Below are 27,441 nucleotides of genomic sequence, written 5' to 3' on the forward strand. Positions count from 1 at the left end.
CCACGCAGTATATTGCTATTGTTACACAAAAAAGCAAATCCTTCATTTGTAATGCACTCTTGCAGCTCTTTAAAGGCACAGCAGTTTGAAGTATCAAACTTAGCATTGAACTGTGAATATACAACATTTACAGAGACATGATCAGCCAAAGCAATAGATCACAGCCATTATTTGTTATCATACAATAAGGAATCATACTCACATTTCCATTGAATATAGTTAAATATTTACTTTACCAACAGAGCACAACAGAGATATGAATGAATGAATTGCTGTGTTGCTTTTTTAGTTTAATTAATTTAGAAAGGACAATTTTACTCATATATTCTGTTGCATGTGAAATGACAACTACACCAACACTGAGCTCTTGCCAAGCCAGCAAATTCAGTAAATACTGTTAAATGCTGATGAGCTATTTTTAATGCCTGTGCTGTTTCTACTGTCCATGCTATTCAGTCGGTTGTTGATGAGCTGCAGTCTCGGTTTAGTGCGTATGAGCAGAGCCAGGAGCAGGTGGAGCACATACTGCAGCACTGGGACCGGGCCCGGGGCTTACTGCTGGTCCCACTCCCCAGTGACGAAGCTCCATCATCAGAAGATGCCACAACAGAGAAACAGGTGAGTTTGCTGACTGTTAGGTCAGGCTGCTGACCGTAAGGTCAGTGGCTCGATCCCCAGTTCCTCCAGTCAACATGTTGAAGTTGCCATGGGCAAGATACTGAACCCCAAAGTGCTCCCAATGCTGCATCATCAGAGTGTGAGTGCATATGAATGTTTACTGAGTAGCAGCTGGTACCATGTGCTGTAGCCTTGGCCACCACTGTGTTAATATATGTGTGAATGGGTGAATACGACATGTAGTGTGAAAGCACTGAGTGATCAAAAAAAAAAAGACAGAAAAGTGAAAAAGTGCTATACAAGTACAGTCCATTTACCATTCCTCATCTGGAAAGATGGAACAATGATGCTATTCTTCTTTAACCGTCTTCTAAACTGCTACCTGCTGTTGTCCAAACCTCTGACATTTTTTATAGCTTTACCTTACCTCAAACCCAACACAGTCAGTTCATGCCTACAATAGAAATATAATTTTTTAAAGACTTTTAAACTACAGCAAAAGATTAGAGTGAAATACAACAAAAAAAACATGTTAAATGAGAATATTTTATATTTTGGTCTTAATTGGCTGAATGATCATATCACAACACAGAAGCAAAATAAGGAGGCGCATTCTCTTTCAATTTGTCCAGCAGAGGGCAACATAAAACCACCAACACTACATGCAAAGCACTGTTGCAAGGAGGCTTTCTTTTTCAGAGATGGAGACCTCTTGGGCTCCTTTCATTTTACACCTCCTCGTCTCCTCTCTCCTCCATACTCCTGATCTGGAAATCAATATCAGCACAGCATCTTATCCATTTCCTAAAGTGCATCTTGATGTGTAAGGTGAGAGGAGAGAGGAGGCTAATCAAAGGAGCTATGAGCAAGGGTGCACAGGTGTATCCTTTGCAAGGAGGAGTTTTTCAGGCACCTGGGACATACAAAAAAGCTGTGACATACAGCTGATGATGCAGCTGTGCCAGATGTTATATTTAATCGATGCTCTAAAACAACTGCTGAGAGGCTCATATGTCATATTTGATTAACTGCCTGTTGCCTCAACTCCTCTGTCCTTATGTCTCCTCTGCTTGCAAGGAGGCAAGGAAAGGAATCAAGGTTGTACAAACTAAGAAATCAGAAAAGAGGCTTGTCCATGCTAAAATGAATTAAAAATTAACTGTCCAATCACAGCTTGAGAGAAGAACCATGGCAGAGCTTAGCACTGACACAAACTTATGACAGCTGAGAACACAGACTGTATATAAAGAGGGATGATGTGTCGTCACTAACCCCCATTGTGTAAAAATGAAGCCAAAATATCCTAAGTTGCAGTGGTGACACCATTGGGAGCAAGAGTTTGCGCAGTAGTGATCTCTGTGCTGGTGGAGTTCCTGCCCATGCACTCGTCCAACCCATCATATGCAATGCCAGTAGAAGCCAGCACGGCGATTGGCGCATACAACTGTTAATCATGATGTCATCCCCCTTTTTGTGGCATCAAAAAACATATTAACACCAAACTTAAGGGGTGATAAAACTACCTAAAATGACAGACACCATCTTTGGGAAAAATGTATTTGACATGTAGTTTTTAGTTTGGTCCATGTCTCATTCACTAACATGGAGGGGGCAGTGTTTATGGCCTGTACTCCAGCCAGTTTCCAGGGGGCAATCCAGATGTTTTGGTTTCACTTTTCATGTATGTTCAGGGCTGTGTTCAGCCCCGACAACACGTAGCAAAAGGTTAATTTAAAGAGAAATATAGTGGTGTTGTGTTACTCAGGTCTTATGATAATACACTGCCTGGCCAAAAAAAAAGTCGCCACCTGGATTTAACTAAGCAAATAGGTACGAGCCTCCTATTGGATAATTACTGCATGGGTGATTATCTTTCAGCTGGCAACAAGTTATTTAACCCCAACTGGTGCAATTTCCTAAACAACCATGTCGAAAGACACATCCCGTGGTCGTGGAAAAGATGTTAGTCTGTTTGAGAAGGGTGAAATCATCGGCATGCATCAAGCAGAGAAAACATCTAAGGAGATTGCAGAAACTACTAAAATTGGGTTAAGAACTGTCCAACGCATTATTAAAAACTGGAAGGATAGTGGGGACCCATCATCTTCGAGGAAGAAATGTGGCCGGAAAAAAATCCTGAATGATCGTGATCGGCGATCACTTAAACATTTGGTGAGATCATATCGAAGAAAAACAACAGTAGAACTCAGGGCTATGTTTAATAGTGAAAGTAAGAGCATTTCCACACGCACAATGCGAAGGGAACTCAAGGGATTGGGACTGAACAGCTGTGTAGCCTTAAGAAAACCACTAATCAGTGAGGCTAACCAGAAAAAAAGGCTTCAATTTGCTAGGGAGCATAAAGATTGGACTCTGGAGCAATGGAAGAAGGTCATGTGGTCTGATGAGTCCAGATTTACCCTGTTCCAGAGTGATGGGTGCATCAGGGTAAGAAGAGAGGCAGATGAAGTGATGCACCCATCATGCCTTGTGCCTACTGTACAAGCCTGTGGGGGCAGTGTTATGATCTGGGGTTGCTGCAGTTGGTCAGGTCTAGGTTCAGCAACAGTATGTGCTCAAAGAATGAGGTCAGCTGACTACCTGAATATACTGAATGACCAGGTTATTCCATCAATGGATTTTTTCTTCCCTGATGGCACGGGCATATTCCAAGATGACAATGCCAGGATTCATCGGGCTCAAATTGTGAAAGACTGGTTCAGGGAGCATGAGACATAATTTTCACACATGGATTGGCCACCACAGAGTCCAGACCTTAACCCCATTGAGTATCTTTGGGATGTGCTGGAGAAGGCTTTGCGCAGCAGTCAGACTCTACCATCATCAATGCAAGATCTTGGTGAAAAATTAATGCAACACTGGATGGAAATAAATCTTGTGACATTGCAGAAGCTTATCGAAACAATGCCACAGCGAATGCGTGCCGTAATCAAAGCTAAAGGCGGTCCAACGAAATATTAGAGTGTATGACCTTTTTTTTTGATGGTGACTTTTTTTTTGGCCAGGCAGTGTACTAGCATGTATGTGGGAAGTATGCCCACTACAGAAACTGAGCAGTTGTGGCCTTTTTTCCCCCCCAAAAAATAATTGAATACTTTCAACACATGAACATTTGGTGTTTTAAATATACATTTTGGGAAGCTCTCATGTTGCCCACCTTTATACACAGCCCAGGGCCAAAACAGATAGCCGATCACATGAAAACCGTTTTATGTCATCAAGCTGCCAGAGGCACAATGCTATTGACTTTGAATTTTGTTACATTTAAGTTCTGTAATGTAATGTAATGTATGTCATGCACTGTGCATTATTGTTGCGTGGCCAGGAGTCAATTGAGTCCACTAGTTGAGCCTTTAATTTACCAATAAGACTTAAATGAGAATTTAAAACCAATTAAAAAACGCACCTAGTGCTTTGCAGAACCCTAGGACTCTAAAAGGCTAAAGGTTCTTTAAATCAGGGGTGAGCAGAGCTAAAAAAAAAACAACACCAAGGGTAAATGTTAACGGATTTATTACAATAAAATCATGGTGGTAAAAGAGCACAGATGATGCCTTGAAAAGGCTGTTAAGTCCTTTTCAGTACCCCTTTATCGCTGCCCCTTCCAGTGGAGTCGCTTGCCCACGTGTGATGCCAATGGCCGCAGGGTCCTCAGCAGGCCTTTCCTCCCTGAACTGCAGCAGCTCCCGACCGCTCTCTCCCCGCAGCACCTCCTCTGCTGCTCCGGTCGTCCTGGGGAAGTAGATAAACCAGAGCCAGTACCGTGGCGACACTGAACAGCCCCAAAATCACACCCCTTGCCTGGCCCCGCAGCCGGCCCTCCAGTACCCGCCGCACACACGGTAAAAAATATTCACGGGTTTCCTGGGCGGTAGTCAAACTACCGACCCAGGCTGGAGTACTCTCGCCAAACGGGTACAGGCTCCGGTGTCTTTGTAGCCTCGGCAGTGTGTTCCGTCGGGTCACCGCAGCCTTTACTGGCTCTCGTGGTCGTTTTGTCCTCCCCACTCTCGTGTCTTCCGCTTCCCTCTTTTTACCATTTTCCCTCCTGCGCGCCACACCGGTTGTTCATTCACTGATTGCTGCCTGGGGGTTGGTCAGTGTCCGTTGCTTTCAGGGGCGATGGGAAAAGACAACACTGCATCCAAAAATACTCACTGCACAATGAAAACAATCCCATAAAACTTAGTTAAAACTAGCACAACAACTTAAAAGCACAATAGATAAGATATAGATATAGATAGAATAGATAAGATAGATAAACTAAAACATGCATAAAAACCCCCATCACACTGACCCTGTCACATTATTGCTATAGTTGTAATAACTTGTGCACTTGGTCATACTGTGACATTGTATGTGTACGTGTTTCTTTGTGTGCGCATATAGTTTTTTACAATATGCTTGCTAATTGGGCTCAGCAAGAAAATATATCAGAAAACCTATAGTATTAACTTATTACACCTGCTGTAGACTAACATTGACAAAAGGAGCCTCAGTTTCATGACAGCCCTAATTTTAGACACATGAGTTTAATGCATCATGACCCTGTGTGCACAGACCCCTGTTGGCAAGAGGAGCAAGAAAGCCAACAGCAAGACCATGTCTTCAATGCCCAGTCAGACGGCAGCAGCAAGTGAAGCAGACAAGGTGTCTCCACAGGACATCATCCCTCATATTGTGCTGAATGTAACAGGGAAAGACTGTCCAAGTGCCACAGAGCTGCTCAAAGGCAGTGCCCTGCCTCATCCTGTCCAGGTGTAGTGCATTACTGTTAGTATTGTAGTTGGACTGCATGGACTGCATTATGTCTTTCCAAGATAAACCTTCCACTGGGTTTTTCATCAAATGATGACCATTGCCTAATGTGTTTCAGTCTCTTTTTTGGTCCTGTTAGGTGTTGGATGATTTGGGGTTGGTACCCAGTGGCCCACCTATCCCTCATTCCACAATTTTCTCCATGGTTCCTTTTCCCAAAAATCGAGAGCAATCTAACCAATTCACCTGTCACTATTTCACCTTTACTAAAGACTCAGTAGAAGATGTGCAAGCATCAGTTGTAAAGGTAATGATCATTTCATACAGCACATAAATTAACACTTAAACACACACAGTGAAAAAATTAACAGTGTGGAGTGACAAACTTTCCGAAGAATCCACATCCTGTGATGGCATGAAGCAGCAGGATTTCCAAAAATGCAGCGTAGATTTGAAAGTAATTATTGCTATTTTACCTGCAATTAGATGAAAGCTTCCATTAATTTCTGTCATGGTCCCACTTGTATATGATACCCAATTATAACAATACATAAATCAAATGTACAAATTGATGTTAAAAATGTCAACATTCAAGATTCAGGATGGTGCTCATGTGTACACACTAAAGGAAGAGGCAGCAGCAACCCGTTCCAAAAGTCGCAGCAAGGGCAGCACCAAGGAGAGTTCAGTAACAAAGGAAAAGGATAAAAGGGGGAGAGAGAGTCAGAGGAGCAAGATACAATCTTCAGCAACATCTGACAGCACGGAACAAAACCAACATGAAGGAGTCTTAGAGCAGAAATGCAACCAGAGGCAAGGGACAACAAACACAAACACTCTACAAGGACACATTCTAGCCTTTTTGTTTGACTTATTTTTCGTTGGTATAATTAATGTGTGTTGATGTGTTTTTTTGTGTATGTTCTTGTGTGCAGCCTGACGAAATTCCGCTGGGTTGTACCAGCCAACAGTGAGGTGGCTCTGAAAATCTGGTTTTACTCAGACTCCCCAGGGACGTTTGAACAGACCTTTAACTTTGAGCTACTGGGGACCCAAAAACAATACCAGCTCCTCTGCAGAGGAATTTGCATCTATCCCTCCATCTGCAAAGAGTACAGGTCTGTTAGCGTTGTTTAATAACTCAATACAGTAAAACAGATGATAAAATGGGGAATTTATTTTTAACTGCGTTACCTCAGTTAAAAATAAATTTGACACAATATGTAATCTTTGAACTATCACCTGATATTTCAAAATAAAGTAATGGTGTCAGTGATCTCTAGACTTTGAAGGACCACCCACATTAGCTGTCTAAAGTCCAAACAAACATTCAAACAAACATTCATTGGAACATGCACTGCTAACGTCACTTTGTCAACTAGATAGCCAAATAGAAAATTAATGTCCTGAGTGAATGCGTGACAATTAGGACAGCTAAGAAATCATTGTTGAAAATGTAGCAGTGTTGAAATGAATGGCCTAAAAATTATTGAAGTCCAAATGCATTGCATTGCACTGCTGAAAAACCTGAACGCTCAAGTGCAAAACTTGCCGAAATGGAAGCTGAAGCATCACTCCAAGGAGCTACAAGCTGGAAATCCTTGCTAGAAAAGCTGGTAGCTAAAATTTAATACTATAATAGCTGGTAGCTGATATCAGTTGGCAAAAAGGTGAAAACTAAAAGTTTAAAAGCATTGCAACTGTACTGCTGAAAAAGCTGTAGGTTGAACTGTATACGTGGCTAAATTGGAAGCTGTACAGTCATTTACAAAACATCCACACTCATCAGCTGCTCAGCTGCAGCACATAAAACAGCATGTAAACATACCTGCATGTCACTTTGAACGGTGAGGAGCTGGTGCGCTCTTAAATAGCTCTGCTGACAGCACACTATCTGTTCATGGTTTAATAGCCAGTTTGTTGGTACTGCTACACTATAACTTCTTTTTCTTATGTTTAAAAATAAAAAAAAACTATTGCCAATACATTTAAAAACACGTTTACTTTTTTTTTTTGACTGCAAGAAGGGATGACTAAATGTGATTTCCGTCAGACATAAAGTTATCATTTCTGCTTTCTCCAGGACTCTTTTTTCCCTCAGTAAGAAGGCCCCACAAATGGAGGAGGGGATCCAGAAGAGTTACATAATCAAACCTGGATACTTTGAGTTTGGACCGTTACTCTGTGGCAAGAGCAGAGACAGGTGAGAGGCAGAGTGATAGCTGTGAATGGCTTAGTATGTTTGTGTCAGTCTTCGCCTTGAATGTGTCTGTTTGTGTAGATACAAAGAAAACAGGTACCCAGAGAACACAGAGAGGCTAGTGATCCATAACAACTCAGGCCTGGATGCTGAGGTCCTGTTCAGTTTCAAACATGATAGCCAGGCCACCACGTATTTGCTGGACCCCCCAACCATGACTCTCAAACCCGACCAGAAACAGGTACCATGTTGGTCTTACCTGTCATTCAGATAAACCATAATGTGTAGAAAAAATAGCACCAGACTGAGAATATTTTGGTGTCCATTGAAATAATCCAGATGACTGTAAAAGCACTGATATATGTAAATATTCTTACATCCTGCTAGGAGTTGACTGTGTGGGCCTACCCTACAAAACTGGGACAAATGAAGGACAGTGTTGTGTGCCATATCAAGGACAATCCAGAGCTTGTCATCATCAACCTCTCTTGCTGGGGCGTGCGGCCAGAGCTGGAGCTGGAAAGCAAGCATTTGTACTTTGACAGAACTTTGCTGCACAGGTACCAAAATGATATGAAAATATTGTAAATCAGTGATACTCACAGCTCCTGGGCCAAATCTGGCCCCAAATAGGGTGCTGGGAGGCCCACCAACCATTTTGTAATACACAGTAAAAATAACGTGATTCACACTGGGAATTATTTTTGTATACACAAGGTGCAAGAGTGCATATAACAGTATCAAAATAGAGCTTGTTTATTAAAAAAAAGAGCCAGTGGAGGATCCCCGCACCCCTGACAGAGAACCGAGCTAAGAACCTTATGTCCTAAAATCCTAGAAATATCCTAAAGTCTGAGAAATGTGCTAAAATCCTAGAAATGTCTTTAAGTCCTAGAAACATGCTAAAATCATAGAAACATGTATGGAGCTGCTGCGACTGGCCCCTTGCCTTCTAACATTTTGCAAAAGTGGCCTCCAAGCAAAGAAAGTTGAGTATCCTTGTTGTACATCAATCACAGTGAAAAACAGTGATTTTTTTTTGCAAATTCTTAAATAAAGTGAACTATCCATCCCTCTGTGCTTTTCTCTGCTGCACCTACCTACTTTGATCCCTCTCTCTAGGCGGGACAACCGCATTGTGATGCTGCACAATAAAACAGCTCTGCCGGTGTCCTGGAGACTGCAGGGTGTGGAGGAGTTGGGTGATGACTTCAGTGTGCTGCAGGATCAGGGTATCATCTCACCAAACTCCTCTTTTCCATTGAGTGTGCACTTCAGGGCCAGGCGGCCCCTCCACATTAAGAAGATTCTACGTCTGGAGGTTGAGTAAAACTTTTAAGAGTGCACATGTTGTAATAAATCATCAATATGACACAAATATGCACTGAAACTTAACTCAATATGCATTATGCAAGTGCTATTCCAGTGCTGATGGAGGTATTCAAACTCACCTCTAAATGTCAAGGATGATTAAAAAATTATATATGCATATGATATGTGTAGTTTGACACATATTGTATGCATGCCATACTTAAGTTTGTATGTATGTACAATCTGTAGCGTGTATTTTGTTTCAGGTATCTGATGTGGAGAAGATTCTAGGCATCATACACACAGAAAACATTGTAGTCACAGCTGAAGCCTATGATATCGCTCTGGACATCTCACCAGGTACAGATTTTTCATTTAGGTCAAAGTTTATTTCATCCCTCTCTGACCTGCATGGCTTTTATTTCTGTTGAAGGAACAGTTTACTTCAAAATCAAAACTATACAGTTTTCCTCTTACTTGTGGTGTTATTCATCAATCTAAATTGTTTAAGTGAGTTGCCAAGTGCTGCAGATGTTGGAAGAAGAGATGTCTGCCTTCTCTTTGATATGTGTCTTAGCCCAGGCTCGGTAAGCTTGACAAAGCGGGAGATCAGACAAAATGTAAATAATTAAATAAATTTAAATAAATAATTTAATGTTTATGTTTTTTTTTTATTTAAACCTAACAAAAATATGATGATATGCATTTGTAGTCTCTGATTCAGTGATGTGTAAAATGTGGGATGTGTGTTTGATGTTGTGAATGTGAAACCAATGACGAAACCAAACCAAAGGGTAGCTGGTGATGGTGAGAGAGAGAGAGAGGGAGGGAGAGAGAGAGGGAGGGAGAGGGAGAGGGAGAGGGAGAGACAAACAGAATAAGGAGCCCGCCTAAATAACTAAAACCCAGCAATGCTTTTGTAAAAATGATCAAGCTGATGGCTCTGCCCATCTCTACCTGCAGTGAACCTGCAAAGAGGAATGCTCAAACTGTAAGAGGAGCCCTGACAGGGTCAGGGGTCGTCACAAATGGAACTAGATGGCTTTCGACTTATGGTGCTCAATACGCCAAATGATACATTAAAAAAATCATCAACAATATATCTTTCCCTGTTTGTGAGCAGTTTCATGTACGAACTATTTTCTTTTTGCTTAACCTCGGCCGTCCAACCATATCACCGCGCAGAAGGAAAAGTGCATCTGCTCAAGGAAGAGCAGTATTAGTTAGCTCAGCGCTGTAAGGTTAGATAGCAGTAGACGTACAATAAGAATCCCTCTGTGCCATGAAACAGTTAAATTCAGTCATAATTTCTGGAAAGAGTCATTGCTGCTGAGTTTTTCACATATTTTTAACTTTAAGCACCACAAACCAAGTGACATCAAGTTCTATTTATACTAAATAAATTTAAGAAATAATTTATACTAAAACAATCTAGATTGATGAATAGCACTACAGGGGAGAGGAAAATCTAAACTTCTGATTTGGGGTGAACTGTCCCTTTAAGGCACATTCAGTTCAGTCTGAGACTTGAATCCAGAACCATTTTGCTTGTGATTGTATTAACTCAGTGCCTGAGTTGCCGCCCTGATGTTTTAAAATGATGTATTGTATACTCATGTTTGTGTGGTAGACGGCTGTTTGGACTTTGGAACCATCAAAGTCTTTGAAGAGGCCAAACTGTCTCTCAGGATGACAAATCAAGGAAAATATAAAATAGCCTACAAGTGAGTTTGAACTGCCACTTTTTGACTTAACAGTGCAACATAGTGATAAAGTATCAGTTTGGGTTCTACACAACTCTAAGGATTTTTATCTCACCATCAAACAAGTCAAGTTGTTTACTTGCATTCCCTGTCTGTCCACAAGGTTTACATTTCAGCGGACTGACCCAACCCAGCCAAACCTAGACTCCATTTTCACAGTGTCCCCGCAGAGTGCCACTCTGCTGCCCCATAAGAACCCCACAACAGTGCAGATCATCTGCAGACCCCATAAGGAAGTCTTCATGAAGGAGCAACCTGTCCTGTCATGCCAGGTAGGTGTCATAAACTGGTCTGAATAATTCACAGCTGGAGCTTCAGCTATTTGTGGAAGTCATTGTGGAATGGATACAGATTTTGTAACCCTGTTGGCAAATTTTTGGTACCATAACTTGTTTGTCCCTCTGTCTGTCCCATTCTTGTGAAAGCGATATTTCAACAACGCTTTGAGGAAAATCTTGAAATTTGGCACAGATGTCCACTTGGACTCAAGGATGATCTAATTAGATTTTTTGTGGTCATGTCTCAAAGGTCAATGTCACTCTGACCTCACAAAACAAATTTTGGCCATACCTCATGAAGTCATATGCTAATTATGGAAGAATTTCACACACATGCCTAATAGGTTACAATAATGAAGTTCCAACAATTTTTATTCGAAAGGTCAAAGGTCAGCCTTACAATTATTATGTCTTAACTCAGGAACAGAGGGAGAGGTATTTGGTCAGATGCTAAATTGGTGACTTTAAATTTGGGTGTTCACATTGAAACTGTGCTGATTGTAGAGATCTTCTGTGTGGGAAGCATCCATGTTTTCACAGTCATGGATGTAAACTGTTGGTGCATCTTGACTGGTTCACAAACACATACAACTGAAAGGCGATAATTCTATTTTTTTCCCAGAATATTGACTGCATGACCCACCCTACTGCCTCTGACTGGCTTAACAAGCAGACATCCCCTGCTAGGTAGCAGACATAGCTACAGCAAAAAAGCAAAAAACTGTAAAGTGTGTCAAAGCTGCTGATGCTTTATCGGGTGCTACAGAAGGCACCAAACTTAAGATGTCGTTTTTTTTCTCCTGCAGGTGATTGAACCCAACATTTGGAATGGAGAAGATCCCATAGCCATCCTGGCCATCAAGGTTTCACTCAAGTCTGTCTTCTCCAGGTCAAGGCTTGTCTCTTTTGTGTAATATGTTTTAGTAATTAAGAATCAGTATTACACTCAATCCTAAATTAGATTGTGTTACACCTCTCACAAAACTGTCTTGTTGGCTTCTGTTGAATGAGCATATTTCTTTGTTTTTGTACTATTTCACTGACCTACAGTCAGGTCATTTTTGTTCTTTACAGAATTTGTTTATCACTTATCTCATAGGTACCTCTGAGAATCAGCCAAAGGGACTAAATATGAATTGCTGTGTGGTCCTTTAGGTACAGGATATCACCTGTATGTGACATCAACTTTGGTCCACTGGTCTATAGTTACAAGAAAAGCCAGATTTTGACTATTGAGAACACTGGAGCCTTTGAGACCCGTTTCATCATCTGCCCAATGATCACAGACCCTCCACCAGCAGAGAGGCCAGGGTAGGAGAACAGAACACGCGCACACACTCACGCACGCACGCACGCACGCACACACACACACACACACACACACACACACACACACACACACACAAAGCACATACACAGAAACACAAAGGCTGACACAAAAACTTGTTGGAAGTTGAAATGAAACAGTAAATTTCTCAAAATGTGCTTTAAAACCACATTATCAAAGTTAAAAGACATTTAAAAGTAGCAGGTTAGTTCAAGTGTTCTTTGCTTACTACTGAGACACTGTTCATGCTGAACCGTGTCTGCTGTCACATGCTAAAATCCCATATTGAAATGTAACACAGCTTACAAATAAACTTTCATGAAGCATCACTGGATGAACTGAGGGGAATGCGCTGCTTTTGTGATGAAATTCTGTTATGGGAAAATCAAACAACTTTAAGCACGATACAAACTAAAATTGACAATTTTCAGTAAATGTTATCCCGTCTTAGCTGTGAACAAGCCAAGTGCCACTAGTGTTGTGGCTTGTAGAACTATTGTGGCCTGTGTGGGCTGTCACTGGGCTCAATATTAGTTTCAAAATTAAACATTTCTCTGGCTTTTATTTAAATTGCACATTACATATTATAATATAACAATCAACATATTGTGCATAAATTACAATTAAGCGCTTAAAATGAGTTCAGTTTAGATTTCAGAAGTTTTAATGTGAGGTTGTTGTTCTGAGAATATTTTGCTGATAAATACAACACATGCATTGTAGAAGTGACAAATGAATTTCAACATTTATAGTACTCATCTGATAAGTGATGACACCCAGAAGGCACACATTTTTCTTTTGTTTTCATTAGTTCATAATCACCAGTTTTAGTTAACTGACCTTAATGAGCTGTAAATATCTAACATAGTAAGCGGGTCCTCTTCCACAGAGTTCACCATGTTGCCCTACAGTAGCCCAGAGTGGACAAACCAAACACTGACTCTAGATATGGCCATTCATTTTGGTGCTGCTGGTGGCATCATTCAATTCCTGCAGTGCATTTTTTGAATTTGCATCAGAGTCTTGTGTCCTTATGGCTCCCAACAAGGTCCACCCATCTAGTACAATAGCTTGATCCAGAATGTTAGGAGTTAACCATGTCTCTGTAAAAATGTGGGCAGAGCAGTCTCTGATTTCCCGTTTCTGAGTGAGCCTCAATCACATCTCATCCACTTTATTCTCCTGTTAGCGGACATTAGCTGGAAGAAGGCTTGGTAGAGAAACAGCTCCCCGTCCAAGTAGGGTCAGCCTCACCCTGATGCCGGCCCTCCTCCCTCTCTTTATCAGGTGCTCTCAATTTCATTTCTCCCCTCTGGTCTGACTCGCCGCTTGGCACAGGTCACCAGTGGGGATCCTCTTGTGGTCTGCTGCATTCAGTCCAAACCCCACACAACTTCTCCTGATGTTGATACGTTGTTCTCTATCGTAGACAGGTCTTGCTTCAGCAGAAGGGGCCATAGTATCGAAAAAATAGAAAAATATAGGTTAAAAGTAGCAATGATTTGAGCTACTGGCCTCTGCATCTACATGCGCTACATGCATCGTCATAGCAAAGTAACTTAACAGGGTAAGCATTGAATTTGAAAGCCACATTAGACCTCATTAGACCAACTATGTTTCTGTCAACAATAAATCACACAGCGCAATTCAATATGAAGCCAAACATGAAGGTTCACTGACTCACATCCATCTGTCCATCTTTCCTGCTGAAAACATCAGTTACAGTGTTGTAAAACTGGTCCTTACAGGTGGGATAGTGCTACTGTCACTGACTGTTAGCACAGCCACATACATAAGCCAATCTTTTCTTGTGTACATGTCCCTTTAAAAATACTTTTCTAGGCTGTTAGTTGATGTAGCTTGGTTGTCCTTTTTGCTTCATTTGATCCTGAGCTGTCTGCGACTGCCACCATGATAACATTGATGCTGACATGTGTTATAAGCTATAATGAGCATAGTGACATAGTGACGTTCAGATCCAACTTTGCACATTTTCACTGTGCAATCTCATTTTTATGTATGATACATAGTGAAGCACATTTCTGAGAGTTCTGCTTTTTGAAGTTAATGTTGTAGAATTCACCATCAAAGTACGCATGCGCAACATGCTTTTTTGGCTTGCATTCACAGTGAATGGGGATTAAAAGCATGGCTCTCTCGCCATTGTTTTTGTACTAGATGATGCGTAACTGCTACATTTCTCATATGTTGTCTAAACTACTGAATTAATACCCAAATGAAAGATAGAAATACAAAGAATAACCAGTAATATTATAATTAAAAGTTTATGTCATAAAATATTATTGGTTTAGAAAATGTCAGTTTTAATCAGTTTGTTTAAAGATGTTGTTTAACTGTTGTTTGTGTCCTTTTTCCGCGAGTCAGGACCCTTGCTAAAAAGATGCCTCGAGAGACCCAATCAGAGAAAGTCACTGGTGCAAGCAGCAAAGTGAGACGTGAGTCCCTCCAAAGAGACACAAGTTTTACACAGGTGAGAGACTGCAAGTAGAGAGGGCAGCAATGACTGTTCATTTTTGCAGTTTTTGTTGTTTGTCTTTTTGAAGAGTGTAAGAGAGGTCATTTTCTCTCAGGGGCAATCACTAAAAAAGCTTGACATTCATGTTAATAACCATTTTAAATACAATGCATACATAGCAAAGCAAAAGAGATTTTGCCACTGATTTAAAGACAACTTAATCAAAGGACTTTTCAAGCAGTTTCACTGTTGCAGACAAATTTCCAATGTCACAATAAATATGAGATAAAATAGAGTTTAACCTCAGCTGCTGCGCGCTCACATCATCTAGACCGTTTGGTGTAAAGTGGTCGAAAACTCAGTTCAAACTGGATTCAGTCAGTCTTTTCCTCATCTGGAACTTCCAACAAAATCATACATTTTTCATTTTATAAGTTTTAAGTAGCAAATAGTATAGTTCATATACCCGAACATGGACAACAGTTGTGCTCTCTCCAGCACAGAGTAGGAAGCAGCAAACCAGTAGACAGGACACAGGAGGAGACTCTGCAAAGTTCACCTTTGCAGAGTCTCCTCCTGTGTCCTGTCTGTCCGAAAAAGTTTTGCTTCTCTTTGACTGTGGAAAAGGACGTCAGAGTTAGTGGAGCTATGGAGGGAACAAGAGTCTGTGTTTGATTTGGTGTGTTTCTGATCCACTAACCATCACTTATTTATGTGAGAAATCTTCATTTTTAAAATGGTTGGCCTCTCATTCCCACCATCTCCTCCCACTAAAAAAGCACAGCTAACCAATGGAGGCAACAAATTCAAAATGTAAAGTTTGTATGAAATACACTTTCTCTTTATGGATTATATTAATGCTGAACTGACAAGAATACTGTCTACATGTCCCTTTATCTCTTTTTACAGTGATGTTGACAGGAATTGTTATGTTATATTTCTTATATAAAGTTTGTTGTTATGTATATATTTCTTTCTGGAAGTTTTGCCTAATTTTTTCCAACAGGAGAAGGCTGGGAAATAATGTTAGACGAAATGTTGTTGTTTTTAAAAATAATAATCCTACAAGATCACCTGTCACCTAACCTCATTCACAAACAACAAAGCAAACAAAGTATATGCATAAAATTGTGCTTAAACCATACACACAAACATTTCATGCACAAATCTGGGATTTATCAATGTTTTCTTACCTGAATCCGTTAGTATTCTGTGAACAAATTTAGATTTAACTAAGCCAAAGCCTGGCTGTCTTAGAAAATATAATCACACACCTTTAACTAAATGCATACAATACTAAAATCACATTCGTTAAAAAAAGGCTTTAGTAGACAACAATATTTAAAACTGTTAATTTACTGATGCATGCACTTATTTGATACCCTTTTATCCTTATCAGTAATGGTGATAATGAAAATATTCCACAATAAAAGCAGAGTGTTCCAGTCCAGTTTAAAATGGAATAAATGCTGATGCTAATGCCATATTGAAAAAGACCAGTTTTGGTTTTCATAAAAAATTATGTATGTATTCATGGCAACTCCAACTAATAATTGGTGACATTATTATCATTATTATTATTATTATTATTATTATTATTATTATTATTATTATTATTATTATTATTATTATTGTTGTTGTTGTTGTTATTGTTGTTATTGTTATTATTATTAACAACAGGCATCCAGGGTTTATGACAGATGATCTGATCTACCTCCAAGCAGATGTTAGCATGTCATATCGAACCTTGCTGGTGTATTTTGCAGTCTGTGTATTCAACAGAGTTGCATCAGAGGCCAGCATGTTTGTAGGAAGTGAGGGACGGCTTATCAGATGGTTCTGACTGCCGTTACTTTCACACACACTCACTAACGGTCTGATCCAGCTGTTCAGGGTCTTAATATGTGCAAAGAAACAACTTCATTGCTTTCTCCAAGATACACCTTGAGGCAATGGGGGCGTGGCAGTATTCTGACTGCATATAGCACCTGTCAATTAAGAATGATTCTGACTCACCAGCATATGCACAGTGGTGAGAAAAATGAGGTGATGCACAGGTGTCATGAATCTTATGGTAATTTTGCGTGAGTGCTTATTTTGTGCAGAGTAAGAACCTTTTTACGCACATATTGAATGAGGCTATGGATGAAAGAGGGTGTCAGACTATAGTCTTTTAGTCTTTTTAAAGGCTTCTAGTGTATAGAAGACAATCTACCTACCAACCTATCAACCTTCATACCTTCCTGAAACTTCACCGGAGTAATGAGTGTATGATGGTATTTGTGTGCCCCAGATACACATTTTCTAAAGTAAAACAGATATTTCTTGCAGCACACTGTAACGTGTTAAATACAGGCCACTGTGTAACTGTTGGAACTGAGCCATCAATAATATTGTTAGTTCCAAGTCAAATGTCTGCTGTGAAGAATTGGAAAACAATAAATAAAAAACAGTGATCTGTGGAGCGTTTGGATTTGCAAGGTATATTCAGAAAAAAATGTACAAGGTAGAAGGTAGAATGTAGATGAGTTGATTAAAACCACCAGCTTCTATGAAAATTCCATCCAGTTGCTCGGGTATGTTGTTGCTGGTGGCATCATTAAATTCCTGCAGTGAATGTTTTGAATTTGCATCAGAGTCTTGTGTCCTTATGGCTCCCATGAGGTCAGTCCAGTGCAACAGCTTGATGTGGGATGTTAGGGGTTTAACCATGTCTCTCTGAAGAGCAGTCTCTAATTTCCCTTTGCTGAGTGAGCCACAATCGCATCTCATCTACTCCATTCTCCTGTGAGCGGACGTTAGCCAGAAGAGGGCTTGGTAGAGGAAAAGCTCTCACCCTGATGCCGGATCTCCTCCCTCTCTTTGTCCAGCATTTTCGGTTTCATTTCTCCCTTCTGGTCTGACTTGCCGCTTGGCACATGCCACCGGCGGGGATCTTCTCGCAGTCTGCTCAGTCCAAACCCCATACAACCGTTCCCAATGTTGATAAGTGCTTCTCTATCATAGAAAATTTTTTTCAACACCATGAAAATGCGTGCTTCTGCTGAAGCACGCATTTTCATGGTGTTGAAAAAAATTTAAAAATATATAGCAAAAAAGTAGCAAGGATTTGAGAAGCTACTGGCTGCTGCATATAAACTGCCATTGTCACAGCCAATATGACACAAATGAAAAAAAAAAACAAAAAAAGTGGTCATCCTGTTGAATTCCATGTCAAAATAGCAGGAGAGCTATTTTTTTGTGTGTGATGTGTGTAATTTTTCATTTGCACAACAAAATGTAAAGCAAAAACATGAAAAGACAAATTCCATCCATGTTTTTGATTATATTATTACCAACTATCTCTGATCTTGTTTTTTTCTTTGCAGAATCGCCTCACCATGGGGGTGTTTTCCGTGTTTCCCTGCACAGGGAGCTTACAGCCAGGCTGTCATCAGGTGGTGACAGTGGATTGTGTAGCTGAACAGCTGGGCTGCTGGAATCAGGGTTTGCTCATTGACATCAGTGACCGTGACCCCTCAGACCACCCTGACGGCATCTCATACAGACTGCTGGCTGAAGTCTGCAAGCCAGGTGAGAGCTGTATGACCTTATTCTGTCTGATTTCATTAATAAACCTGATGAAAGTTGTGGCTTGCTTACAAATGGCTCTGTTCCATGCATGTCATATAATGGGTTCTCCTGAGATCACTTAGATGGGCACAGGCTATTTCCATTCAGAAAAACAGTGCTTATTAGTGTTTCCATTTCTGTGTCCCTTAAGAATATGAATCAAAAAGTCATATCATTTATTCAGTTTTAATTTTATTTATGAAGCCCAAAATCACAATTTACCCTAGAGGACTTGCAGCATACCTCTTTCCTTGGACCCTCACAACAGAAAAGGAAAAATTCCTCAAAAACCCCTAAGGGGTCAAAAACAGTAGAAACCTGTGTCAGAGCAATTGATGAGGGATCCCTCCTTGAGGACCAACGTGCAATAGATCTTGTGTGTATAGATCAGACAGCAACAACAATAATAGCAATAACAACTATTTCAAAAATAGAAGTTTTGACAATAATAGTAGTATATAATTGTATATATTGTATATATGTGTATTATGATAGTGGAGGTGTGACTTGGTAGTAGTTGTTGGCATCAGGCAGGACCACAGTAACAGTGCAATCACAAACCATGATCCAAGTGCAGCCGCAATCCCTGCGAACTTGCAAGACAAGAGAGATCTCAGTATATCATGGGAAGTCCCTTGGCAGACTGAGCCAATATCAACCTAACTTGGGGCTGGTCCAAGGCACCAATCACACATTATGCTATGGTAGCTGGCAGGTGCTACCCATGTTGCCAAACAAGTATAGAGCCTGACCACAGCAGAATCTGTCATTTCTGAACATGGAGGAACCTGGCCAGGTAAATGAGCAAGGGAAACTGCCTGCTGGAGATACAGGAAGAGGAAAAGGAGTAAGGATCTGTGGTGGCTGCAGTGAGGGGAAAGAGGTCTAGGAGCACAAAGATACAGAGCCGTCCCAGACAAAATACAGAGAGTAATGTGAACGATTCCTCAGTGTCTTCAGTCATCATATCAGTTTAGTACACCATATATGGTGTATTAAACACCATGATACACCATATATGGTGTATTAAACTGATATGATGATGTATATATATATATATATATATACATATGTTCTGTTCCATCTAGGTTATGAATCTTTCATTACACACTTTAATTGAATGATCATAACAGCACTGACTATGTAATGATTTAGAGGGACAAATGTAGGTTATCATCTTAAACAAGCTTTAACTCTTCTGTTTTTTGTTTCCAAGGCATAGCGTTAGACATGGCTTCCATCTTTGAGGAACACCATCTGTGCCATAAGAGCAGTCAGCTCTCCTCTGAGCAATTTCGCAATGCTGAAGGCATTTATGTTCGGGATGAGAACAAGTTTATTTTTAACAAAGTCCAGATTGGGCGAACTTCCCAGGCCCGGTTCAAGCTCACTAACAACAACAAGGTGCCCTGCATGCTCAACATGGCCATCCGATATGTTGGTGTTAAGGTAAGGCATGCAAAGCTTTTTGGGTAGATGCATGGATAACTGTGCACAGGAGTATTACTGACTGTAGTAGGAGCACATTAAACATATTCTGTTTTCTTTTCTTACAGACGTCCCGTAGCATGGAGGTTTTTGATTTGTCTGCTACAACACTGAGCATTCCCAGCCTGTCGCACTCATTTGCAGTGGTCTCGTTCACACCGCAGACGATGCAGCTATACACTGCAGTGTTTGAGGTCACAGTGGAGGGAACCATTAGGTATATGAGTTCATATCTGTGTATGCTGCGCAAGTTTTCTCAGTGCTGTTTGCTTGTCCATAAGTTTCCACTGCTATTGCATTTAGTAAGAGAGTATCAGCTCTAACTTTGCCTTGCCGACCTACTGTTTTTTTCTGTCAGATCCAGAATGACACCCACATCCAAGAGCAACGTGCTGGAGTTCGAGCTAATGGGAGAGGGCATTTTGCCCAGTGTATGTGTGGTGCGTCCAGCCAAGAGGAATAGCACACGAAGCCTAGTGCTGCAGTTCCCAAGAGTACTGGTAGGGCACAGACATACCCTACCCCTGGTGCTTCTGAATGACGGAAGTATTCCAGCCCAGGTTAGAGGAGACATATTCCTTTTGCCTTTTTACTTTATCATAGATTTAACAATTTCATGATCTGTCCCAATTTCCTGAATGTGGTATCTCAAGATCGCCTTGTGGGAATTTCTCTAAATTTGGCACAGACATTCACTTGATCTCGACAGTTAACTCAATTTGGTGATCAAAGTTCAAGGCCAATGTGACCATGTATCTGTCTCATTCTAGAGAATGCAATATCTCAAAAAGCCCTCAAACGTCCACTTGGACTAATTAACTGATCCATGTTTAATTTTTTACCAGAATAGTGACTGCAGAACCTGCCATACTGCCTCTAACTGGCTTAGCCTAATATTCTTATCTTAATGACTTGTGCATGGAGGCATAATTATCAAGAATGTAATTCTAGTTTTAGCAATATTACACATTTGGCCTCACACAAGAAACTGAATACAAACATTTACTTTGTCTCTGTTTGTACCCACAATTTGTCAGTACAAACAAAATCGCTTAAATTCACAACACATGAACATAAGAGAGCAGTCAGCTCCCTTCTGAGTTAAATTGGTCAGTAAATATGCTTTGTGGCTTGGTGTGTTGGCTAGCTCAAGATTGACATGCTGGATCAACTTGGAGTGTTCACCCTCAAAGCTGCTCCTGTCAGCTGTTGCAGCTCCATCCACTCTGCTCAGCTCGATGGCACCTCTGATACAGGTACTACCTATCTGTGAAATTCCTCCTCACTTCCAGGAGTATTCCACCTACAAAACCAATTTTATATCTGTCACTCATCCTGTTACCTCGAACTTATGACAAATACTTATTTTCTTGTAAGCCTCCATGGTGAAGGAGGAATCCCAGAACTGAGAAAATTCCTGATGAATTGCCATATACAGCAACAACAGCAAAACTATATGAAAACATCGGTTTACAAGCTCTCACACAACTTGTGCAGTATAATCCAAGTTGTATTTATACAGTCAAAAGATCAGTACTTCCCAAACACGTGTTTACAGTAAAACCCTCCATTTCAAACTCTTGTGCATACAAGTAGCGCATGTTGGCAACCAGCAATATTCAGCAGAATCAGAGATATCTTTATTCCTCATATTATTCTTCTTTGCCTACATTGTAACAAGGCAACTCTATGGGGTGCCAATTGTAAAGTTGTGCAAAAAGAAAAAAGCAATATTTCTCCACATTTAGCTTTGAAACAAACAAAAAGAGGTGTGAATTTTTTCAGTCATTTTTTATTTACAATATAAACAGCAATATTTGCAAACATTGTCAGATTTATTCTTTGTGAAATATATGTTCAAGATAATGTCACTGTTTAAAATTAAATCTAAATGTTAAGTGTTATATGTTAAATCTAAGTGTTAATTCTTAAATCGAAATGTTTTTGAAACGGGTGGGGTTAGGACCCAAATGCAGTACACCGGCACACAGAAAAAGTTGGTAATAACTTTTATTTATACCAACACAAACAATGTCCAAAGCAGAATGAGTGAGTTTCGTGTAAAGTTCGTTCTTTGAGCAGAGAGCCCTAGCACAGTCTCTGGGGCTCTGACGAGGAGAAGAGACGAAGCTTACGGCAACCGTGGTTGGCGAGGAGGAAGCCCCGTAGTCCGACGAGCCGGCAACACGTGTGGAGGTGCTGTCGAGGATAGAGCTGAGAGATGGTCGGGGGCAGGCAGGAGGTTCGTTGCCAGATGAGCAGTCCGCGAAGGCAGCAGTACCGATGGGGAACAGGCAGGAGGATTGTCGAAACCAAGCAGAGGAGTCGTTACCAGCAGAGCAGTCAGATTCCAGAAACGCCAAAGCAGAGCATGTGGTCGGGGACAGAAGGCAGGTAGGTTTACCGGGAGACAGGCGAGGAGAGCAGGTCGGGGACAGGCAGAGTCGGCTTCGGAAGCTCTGGCAGAAGAACGCTGGAAAGTCTCGCATGACGCAGAAGAACAATCTGGCAGTGAGTGAGAGTGCTGGAGAGGCTTATATGCAGGACTGATTGTAATGAGCTGCAGCTGTGAGGCAGGTGAGCAGAGCTGGCTGAAGAGATGGGCGTGGCTGGCAGGTAGAGTGGAGCAGAGGGAGGGTGAGTGGAAAAGTACTGGGCAGAGTGACAGGAGGGGAATGAGAGACAGGGGCCGTGACAGTTATGTTAAATCTAAATGTAAAATATGAAATCTAAATGTTATTCGTTAAATCTTAATGTTATATGTTAAATCTAAATGTTACATATTAAATCTTAATGTTATATATTAAATCTAAATGTTATATGTTAAATCTAAATGTTAAATATTAAATCTAAATGTTATATGTGATATCTAAATGTTATCTAGATTTAGATTTAACATATTTGAACCTATTTTTTCCACGAAAGAATAAATCTGCCAATCTGGCAAATATTGCTCTAAATGTGATTAAAAATTGACTTTGAAAAATTCATACCTATTTTCAATTACGTTTTAGAGCTAAATGTGAAGAAATGTTGCTGTTTCTTTTAGAGTGCAAAACTTTACGATCTGCGCCTTATACAACTCAGCCACCAACAGTTGATTCCAAGATTTGGGTGTGTTAGTAGCCGCTTTTGAAATTTGAGCTGTTATTTGAGCTGTTAGTAAGGCTTTATTCCATGCCCCAGATTGTTTTTTACTTTTGACAAACTTTTTAGTCTTTGGCCCCAACCTATGCTGACTCAAGTAACACCTCTTAACCCTTTAACAGTCACATTAAGAAATATGTTTAATTAGAAAAAAATGGTTAACATTGTGGGTACCTGACTCCTGAGTGCAACTCATCCAGACAGTCTGGGTAACTTATTACATGAACTTATTACATGAACATATCATGCATCAAAATAAAATTTTTTTAACCAAAGTTGCCTTTTTTGTAAACACTGTAGTCTGTGGAGTATGTTTATAAAATGCATCAATTTATTATGAAAAAAACCCATTTTATTTAGTATAATGCCTTTTTAAAATGACAATCGTAATTGTAATATTATAGAATACTAAAAATGAAAGTAACTTAAGAAAGTAAACAAAATGAAATAAATACAAATAACAATAAATCTAGTGACTAGTAAAACTGTATGCCATATAAAACACATAGAATTTAGTCCAAAAAGGAATTTGGCAGTGAATGTCACGTTATGATCTAATGTGGTGTTATGCTGAGCTCAAGATAGCATCAGCTTCCGTTTACCATAATGGAGCATCTCAACCAAGTGGTCACGTGTTTTCAGCTGTAAAATAAGGATGCATTGTATTTGTCACATTTGTGTCATTCTACAAAAGTTTAATCATCGGGGGGGTCTAGAACATGGGACAATGGGATAAGATTTTTTCCGACTTCACCTTCCAGGGTTATTTAAAGTCAAGATAAGCAGAGCAATGTTATGGGGATCAATATCTTTGTTTTTTTCAGCTTTCAGACATTGCTGTCTTTTTACAACATTGTCACCCACTGAATAATGGATGAATAATGAATTCTCATTACAATGAATAATAATTCTCATTACACTCTCTAATCAGTGAGGGGTATGAGTTGGATCTTGTGGTTCTGCTGTATTAATTTGCGCACCTCATAGTGACTTGCACACCATAACATTTTCCAACCCAATGTGTTGCCACATAATGGGATGCTCTTTGTTGTGCTTATCTTAGCATTTGTTAATTGTGTTTCATATGACAGGTCTACAGATATTAGATATATATATAAATATAAGTCATTTTTAAAAACAAGTTTTAAAACAAGTTTAAAAAATGAAAGTACAATTTGTCCTTAATCCTGCTACATCTTTGGTAGTGAAGGATGAGTTAATTAAAATCAGCAGCTACTATGAAAATTCCATCCAGTTGCTTCCATCCAGTGATGCTGCTCCTGAAATGCATTTTTTTAATTTGAGTCTTGTATCCTGTCGGCTCTGAACAAGGTCCACCCATCCAATACAACAGCTTAATCCAGGATGTCAGGGGTTAACCATGTCTCTGTGAAGATGTGTACAGAGCAGTCTCTGATCTCCCATTACTGAGTGAGCCTCAATTTCATTTCATCCACTTATTTCTCCTGCGACCAGACATTTGCCAAAAGGCTTGGTAGAGGAACAGTTCTCGGTTTTCAGTTTCCTTTGGTCTTCTGACTGGTCTGACTGGCTGCTTGGCATATGCCATTGGTGGAGATCCTTTCGCGGCCTGCTGCATTCAGTCCAAACCCCACACACCTTTTCCCAATGTTAATAAGTGCTTCTGTATTGTAGAAAACTTGTGCTTCAGCAGAAGGGGCCATGGAGCTGAAAAATACCAAAATATAGCAAAAAAGTAGAAAGGATTTGAGGAGCTACTTGCTGCTGCATCTATACATGCACTGCTGTCATCATTTATCAGACTTTAATCCTCTGTCTTCCTGTCCCCGTGTCCCTGTGTCCAAGGCTATTGATTTGGGCCATTAAATAATTTTTAGGCTATTTTATTGCTCTATATTATGACATTGTTGTTAATATTCGAGGGTGAGCCCTGCTCTCTGGAGGAGAGCCTTCATTAGTCTGTACAGTATCGTCCACCACTGGATTTATATGTGAATGAACTGCAATAAACTTGATCTTGTGTGCTTCGATTACCTTCTGTTAAACAACATGACCATCTGACATTTTATAATGCCTAGTCACACCAATGAAGTAATTTTGGTGAAAGTAATGCAAAAATAGTGCAATGCATTACTCTACATCAGGAGTAATACTGTAATTTAACTCAATACTTTAAAATGCAGGTAACAGGTGATAAGTAATAAATTACAATTTGAAAGTTACTGGCCCAAAACTGATCATTTGTCATATTTTGGTTAAGATAACTGGTCACCCGCCCCAACACTGCAGCACCTTTTACGAAACATCAACAAACTGCCAGAATAAACCTAGAATTTTATTCTCTTTATTTATTTATTTTTATTTTAAAATAAATAAATAAAAAGACACTTATTAAGAGAATCACATGTAATTTTTTTTCACTGAAAGACAAAATTGTCAGTGATACTGTAGTTAAGCACTAAATCTCAATCATTTTAATGAGCTCAACCTGGCTTCTCTCCTGTGCTCAGAGACAGTCATCCTCATATGTGTTATTGGTGACACTTTTCCTTCTCCCACAGAGCATCAGATGGTGCACACGGCTCTGCTGAGGTTGAATGTTGATGAGCAGGTGGAGATTGAGGTCAGCTTCTGCTCTGACAAACCCCAGAATGTCAAGGCCACAATGTCACTGCAGGTGGAAGACAACCAGTACAGCCACACCATCATACAAGTGAGCGCAGATGCTTACGAGGAAATTGTCTCTCTTGACAATGTCAGCAGATCATCGAAGGAAGTAGATCAGGAAGGTGATGAAGGAGGTAAGGAGACTCATCATGTGGTGGGAATGGAGAGGGCGAGAAGTAAAGTAGGTTTATTTATTTATCACAAAACTTTTAATAGCAGTCAGCCCCTGATTCTTCACAGAGGAATGCTCCAAGTGTCATGTTTTACTGATAAGGAAGCGTGTTTTTGTATCCTGCATTTTTCTACCAGGCCAATTTCTTTCTCACAGGTTCTCACAATTATGAATTGCTGAATTTTGGATACTGCCGTGTAGATCGCTGTTACAAAGAGAGTTTCACCATGACTAACCACAGCAGCAGCCAGGTGGTGAGGTTTGAATGGCCTCCTGCCGGACCCCATGTTGTCTTTTCACCACAGGTAAACATTTACAGGGACTGCATATATGGCTTTAAAAAGGGAGTATGTTTAAAAAGATTTTAATTATGGGGCCAGACTGTAACTAATAGCTAAAGGCATTATGTGTTCAGAGTATCCGTCTATCCCATTCTTGTGACCCTGATATCTTAAGAATGTCATAAGAGAGTTTCTTCTCAGTTTGCACAAATGTCCACTTGGACTCAACCATGAACCGATTCAATTTTATTGATCATAAGTCAAAGTTCAAGGTCACTGTCACCTTGTCTGTCTCATTCTTGTGAACAGACTATCTCCATAACACCTTGAGGGATTTTTTCAAATTTAAAGCAAGAATTTGGCAAAAAGCAATACAATTGGTGGCATGGTGTAGTGGTTAGCATTGTCACCTCACAGCAAGAGGGTCTTGGGTTTGAACTCAGGTTGAGGTGGGGTTCTATCTTGGGTGGAATTGGCAACTTCTTTCTGTGTCACCGTGTGTTTTCTCAAGGTTGTCCAGCTCCCTCCCACAGTCTGAAGATATGCAGGTTAATTGGTAACTCTAAGGCTGCCTTCACTTACGTCCTGCACAACATTTAGGAAACCACGAGAGGAGAGGGTTTTAAGAGACAAGTATTGTCCTTTCCTCTGAAGCGTCACATGAAGTGATGCCCATTTCTGATGACAGAAGCAGCTGATCAGGACCGCTGATGGTCATTTTGGTGACCTAAGCATTTGCGTTGTTGTTATATTATTTCACACATAACCAAAGAAAGTCACAAAACTTTATAAACTACAGCAGAACTATAGAACAGGCATTTTTCAGCAGCTGCTCTGCAGAGGAACCTGTCTGAACGTCAGCTTCCAGGTCGTTAATGAGGTCATGATATAATCATATGACAGCTTCTGGTAGAGTTCTGCACAGATGACAGCAACACAGGTGTGTTTTAACGAGCTTCGGTTTAAAAAAAAAAATGTCGCTCAGCAGAGGCCACTGACTGTATAAATATCTGTAATAATAATAACCTAAAATAAAGCTTGCACTGGAGCTGCTGCGTTCATTGATCTAGCGACAGCGTTGGGCCTTCACTGAGAGAGTTAATGCAATACTCATGATTATGATTGATGATGATCATATTGGGTGTTTTGTGTGTCCTCCGGTACTGGTGCCATACACACAGCATGTAATGTAGCAGCGCTACAGTTAATCACAGCTGGATCAGCTGTCAGTCGGCTTTAAAAGCAGGAAAGACGTTTGATGTAATTTAAATTTTTTAATTTTATGCATTTAAATTACATGTCAGTGAGCGAAAAGCCTGATAATACAGAAAGAGTTCAGC

General features: G+C 40.3%; 1 protein-coding gene across 5 annotated transcripts in view; it reads left to right on the top strand.

Moving 5' to 3' along the window:
* Positions 1-27,441, top strand: part of LOC121954904 (axonemal central pair apparatus protein HYDIN) — a 148,891-nt gene that overhangs the window by 95,720 nt on the left and 25,730 nt on the right. For 4 of the 5 annotated variants that reach the window (XM_088086604.1, XM_088086609.1, XM_088086606.1 and 1 more), the window contains exons 48-69: positions 457-618; positions 5,200-5,397; positions 5,537-5,704; positions 5,993-6,210; positions 6,333-6,515; positions 7,481-7,600; positions 7,679-7,838; positions 7,985-8,157; positions 8,720-8,918; positions 9,175-9,268; positions 10,539-10,632; positions 10,775-10,943; positions 11,756-11,838; positions 12,105-12,260; positions 14,662-14,767; positions 18,121-18,325; positions 19,581-19,813; positions 19,921-20,069; positions 20,211-20,412; positions 21,000-21,108; positions 25,543-25,782; positions 25,977-26,125. In XM_088086604.1, the coding sequence (XP_087942730.1) occupies positions 457-618; positions 5,200-5,397; positions 5,537-5,704; positions 5,993-6,210; positions 6,333-6,515; positions 7,481-7,600; positions 7,679-7,838; positions 7,985-8,157; positions 8,720-8,918; positions 9,175-9,268; positions 10,539-10,632; positions 10,775-10,943; positions 11,756-11,838; positions 12,105-12,260; positions 14,662-14,767; positions 18,121-18,325; positions 19,581-19,813; positions 19,921-20,069; positions 20,211-20,412; positions 21,000-21,108; positions 25,543-25,782; positions 25,977-26,125 (3,570 nt within the window). The remainder of the gene's footprint in view (positions 1-456; positions 619-5,199; positions 5,398-5,536; positions 5,705-5,992; positions 6,211-6,332; positions 6,516-7,480; positions 7,601-7,678; positions 7,839-7,984; positions 8,158-8,719; positions 8,919-9,174; positions 9,269-10,538; positions 10,633-10,774; positions 10,944-11,755; positions 11,839-12,104; positions 12,261-14,661; positions 14,768-18,120; positions 18,326-19,580; positions 19,814-19,920; positions 20,070-20,210; positions 20,413-20,999; positions 21,109-25,542; positions 25,783-25,976; positions 26,126-27,441) is intronic. The other variant, XM_088086608.1, reaches the window with a different exon arrangement.

This window comes from Plectropomus leopardus, chromosome 13 (genome assembly GCF_026936395.1).
Source record: "Plectropomus leopardus strain MGB_pleo_1.0 chromosome 13, ASM2693639v1, whole genome shotgun sequence".
Taxonomy (NCBI): domain Eukaryota; kingdom Metazoa; phylum Chordata; class Actinopteri; order Perciformes; family Serranidae; genus Plectropomus; species Plectropomus leopardus.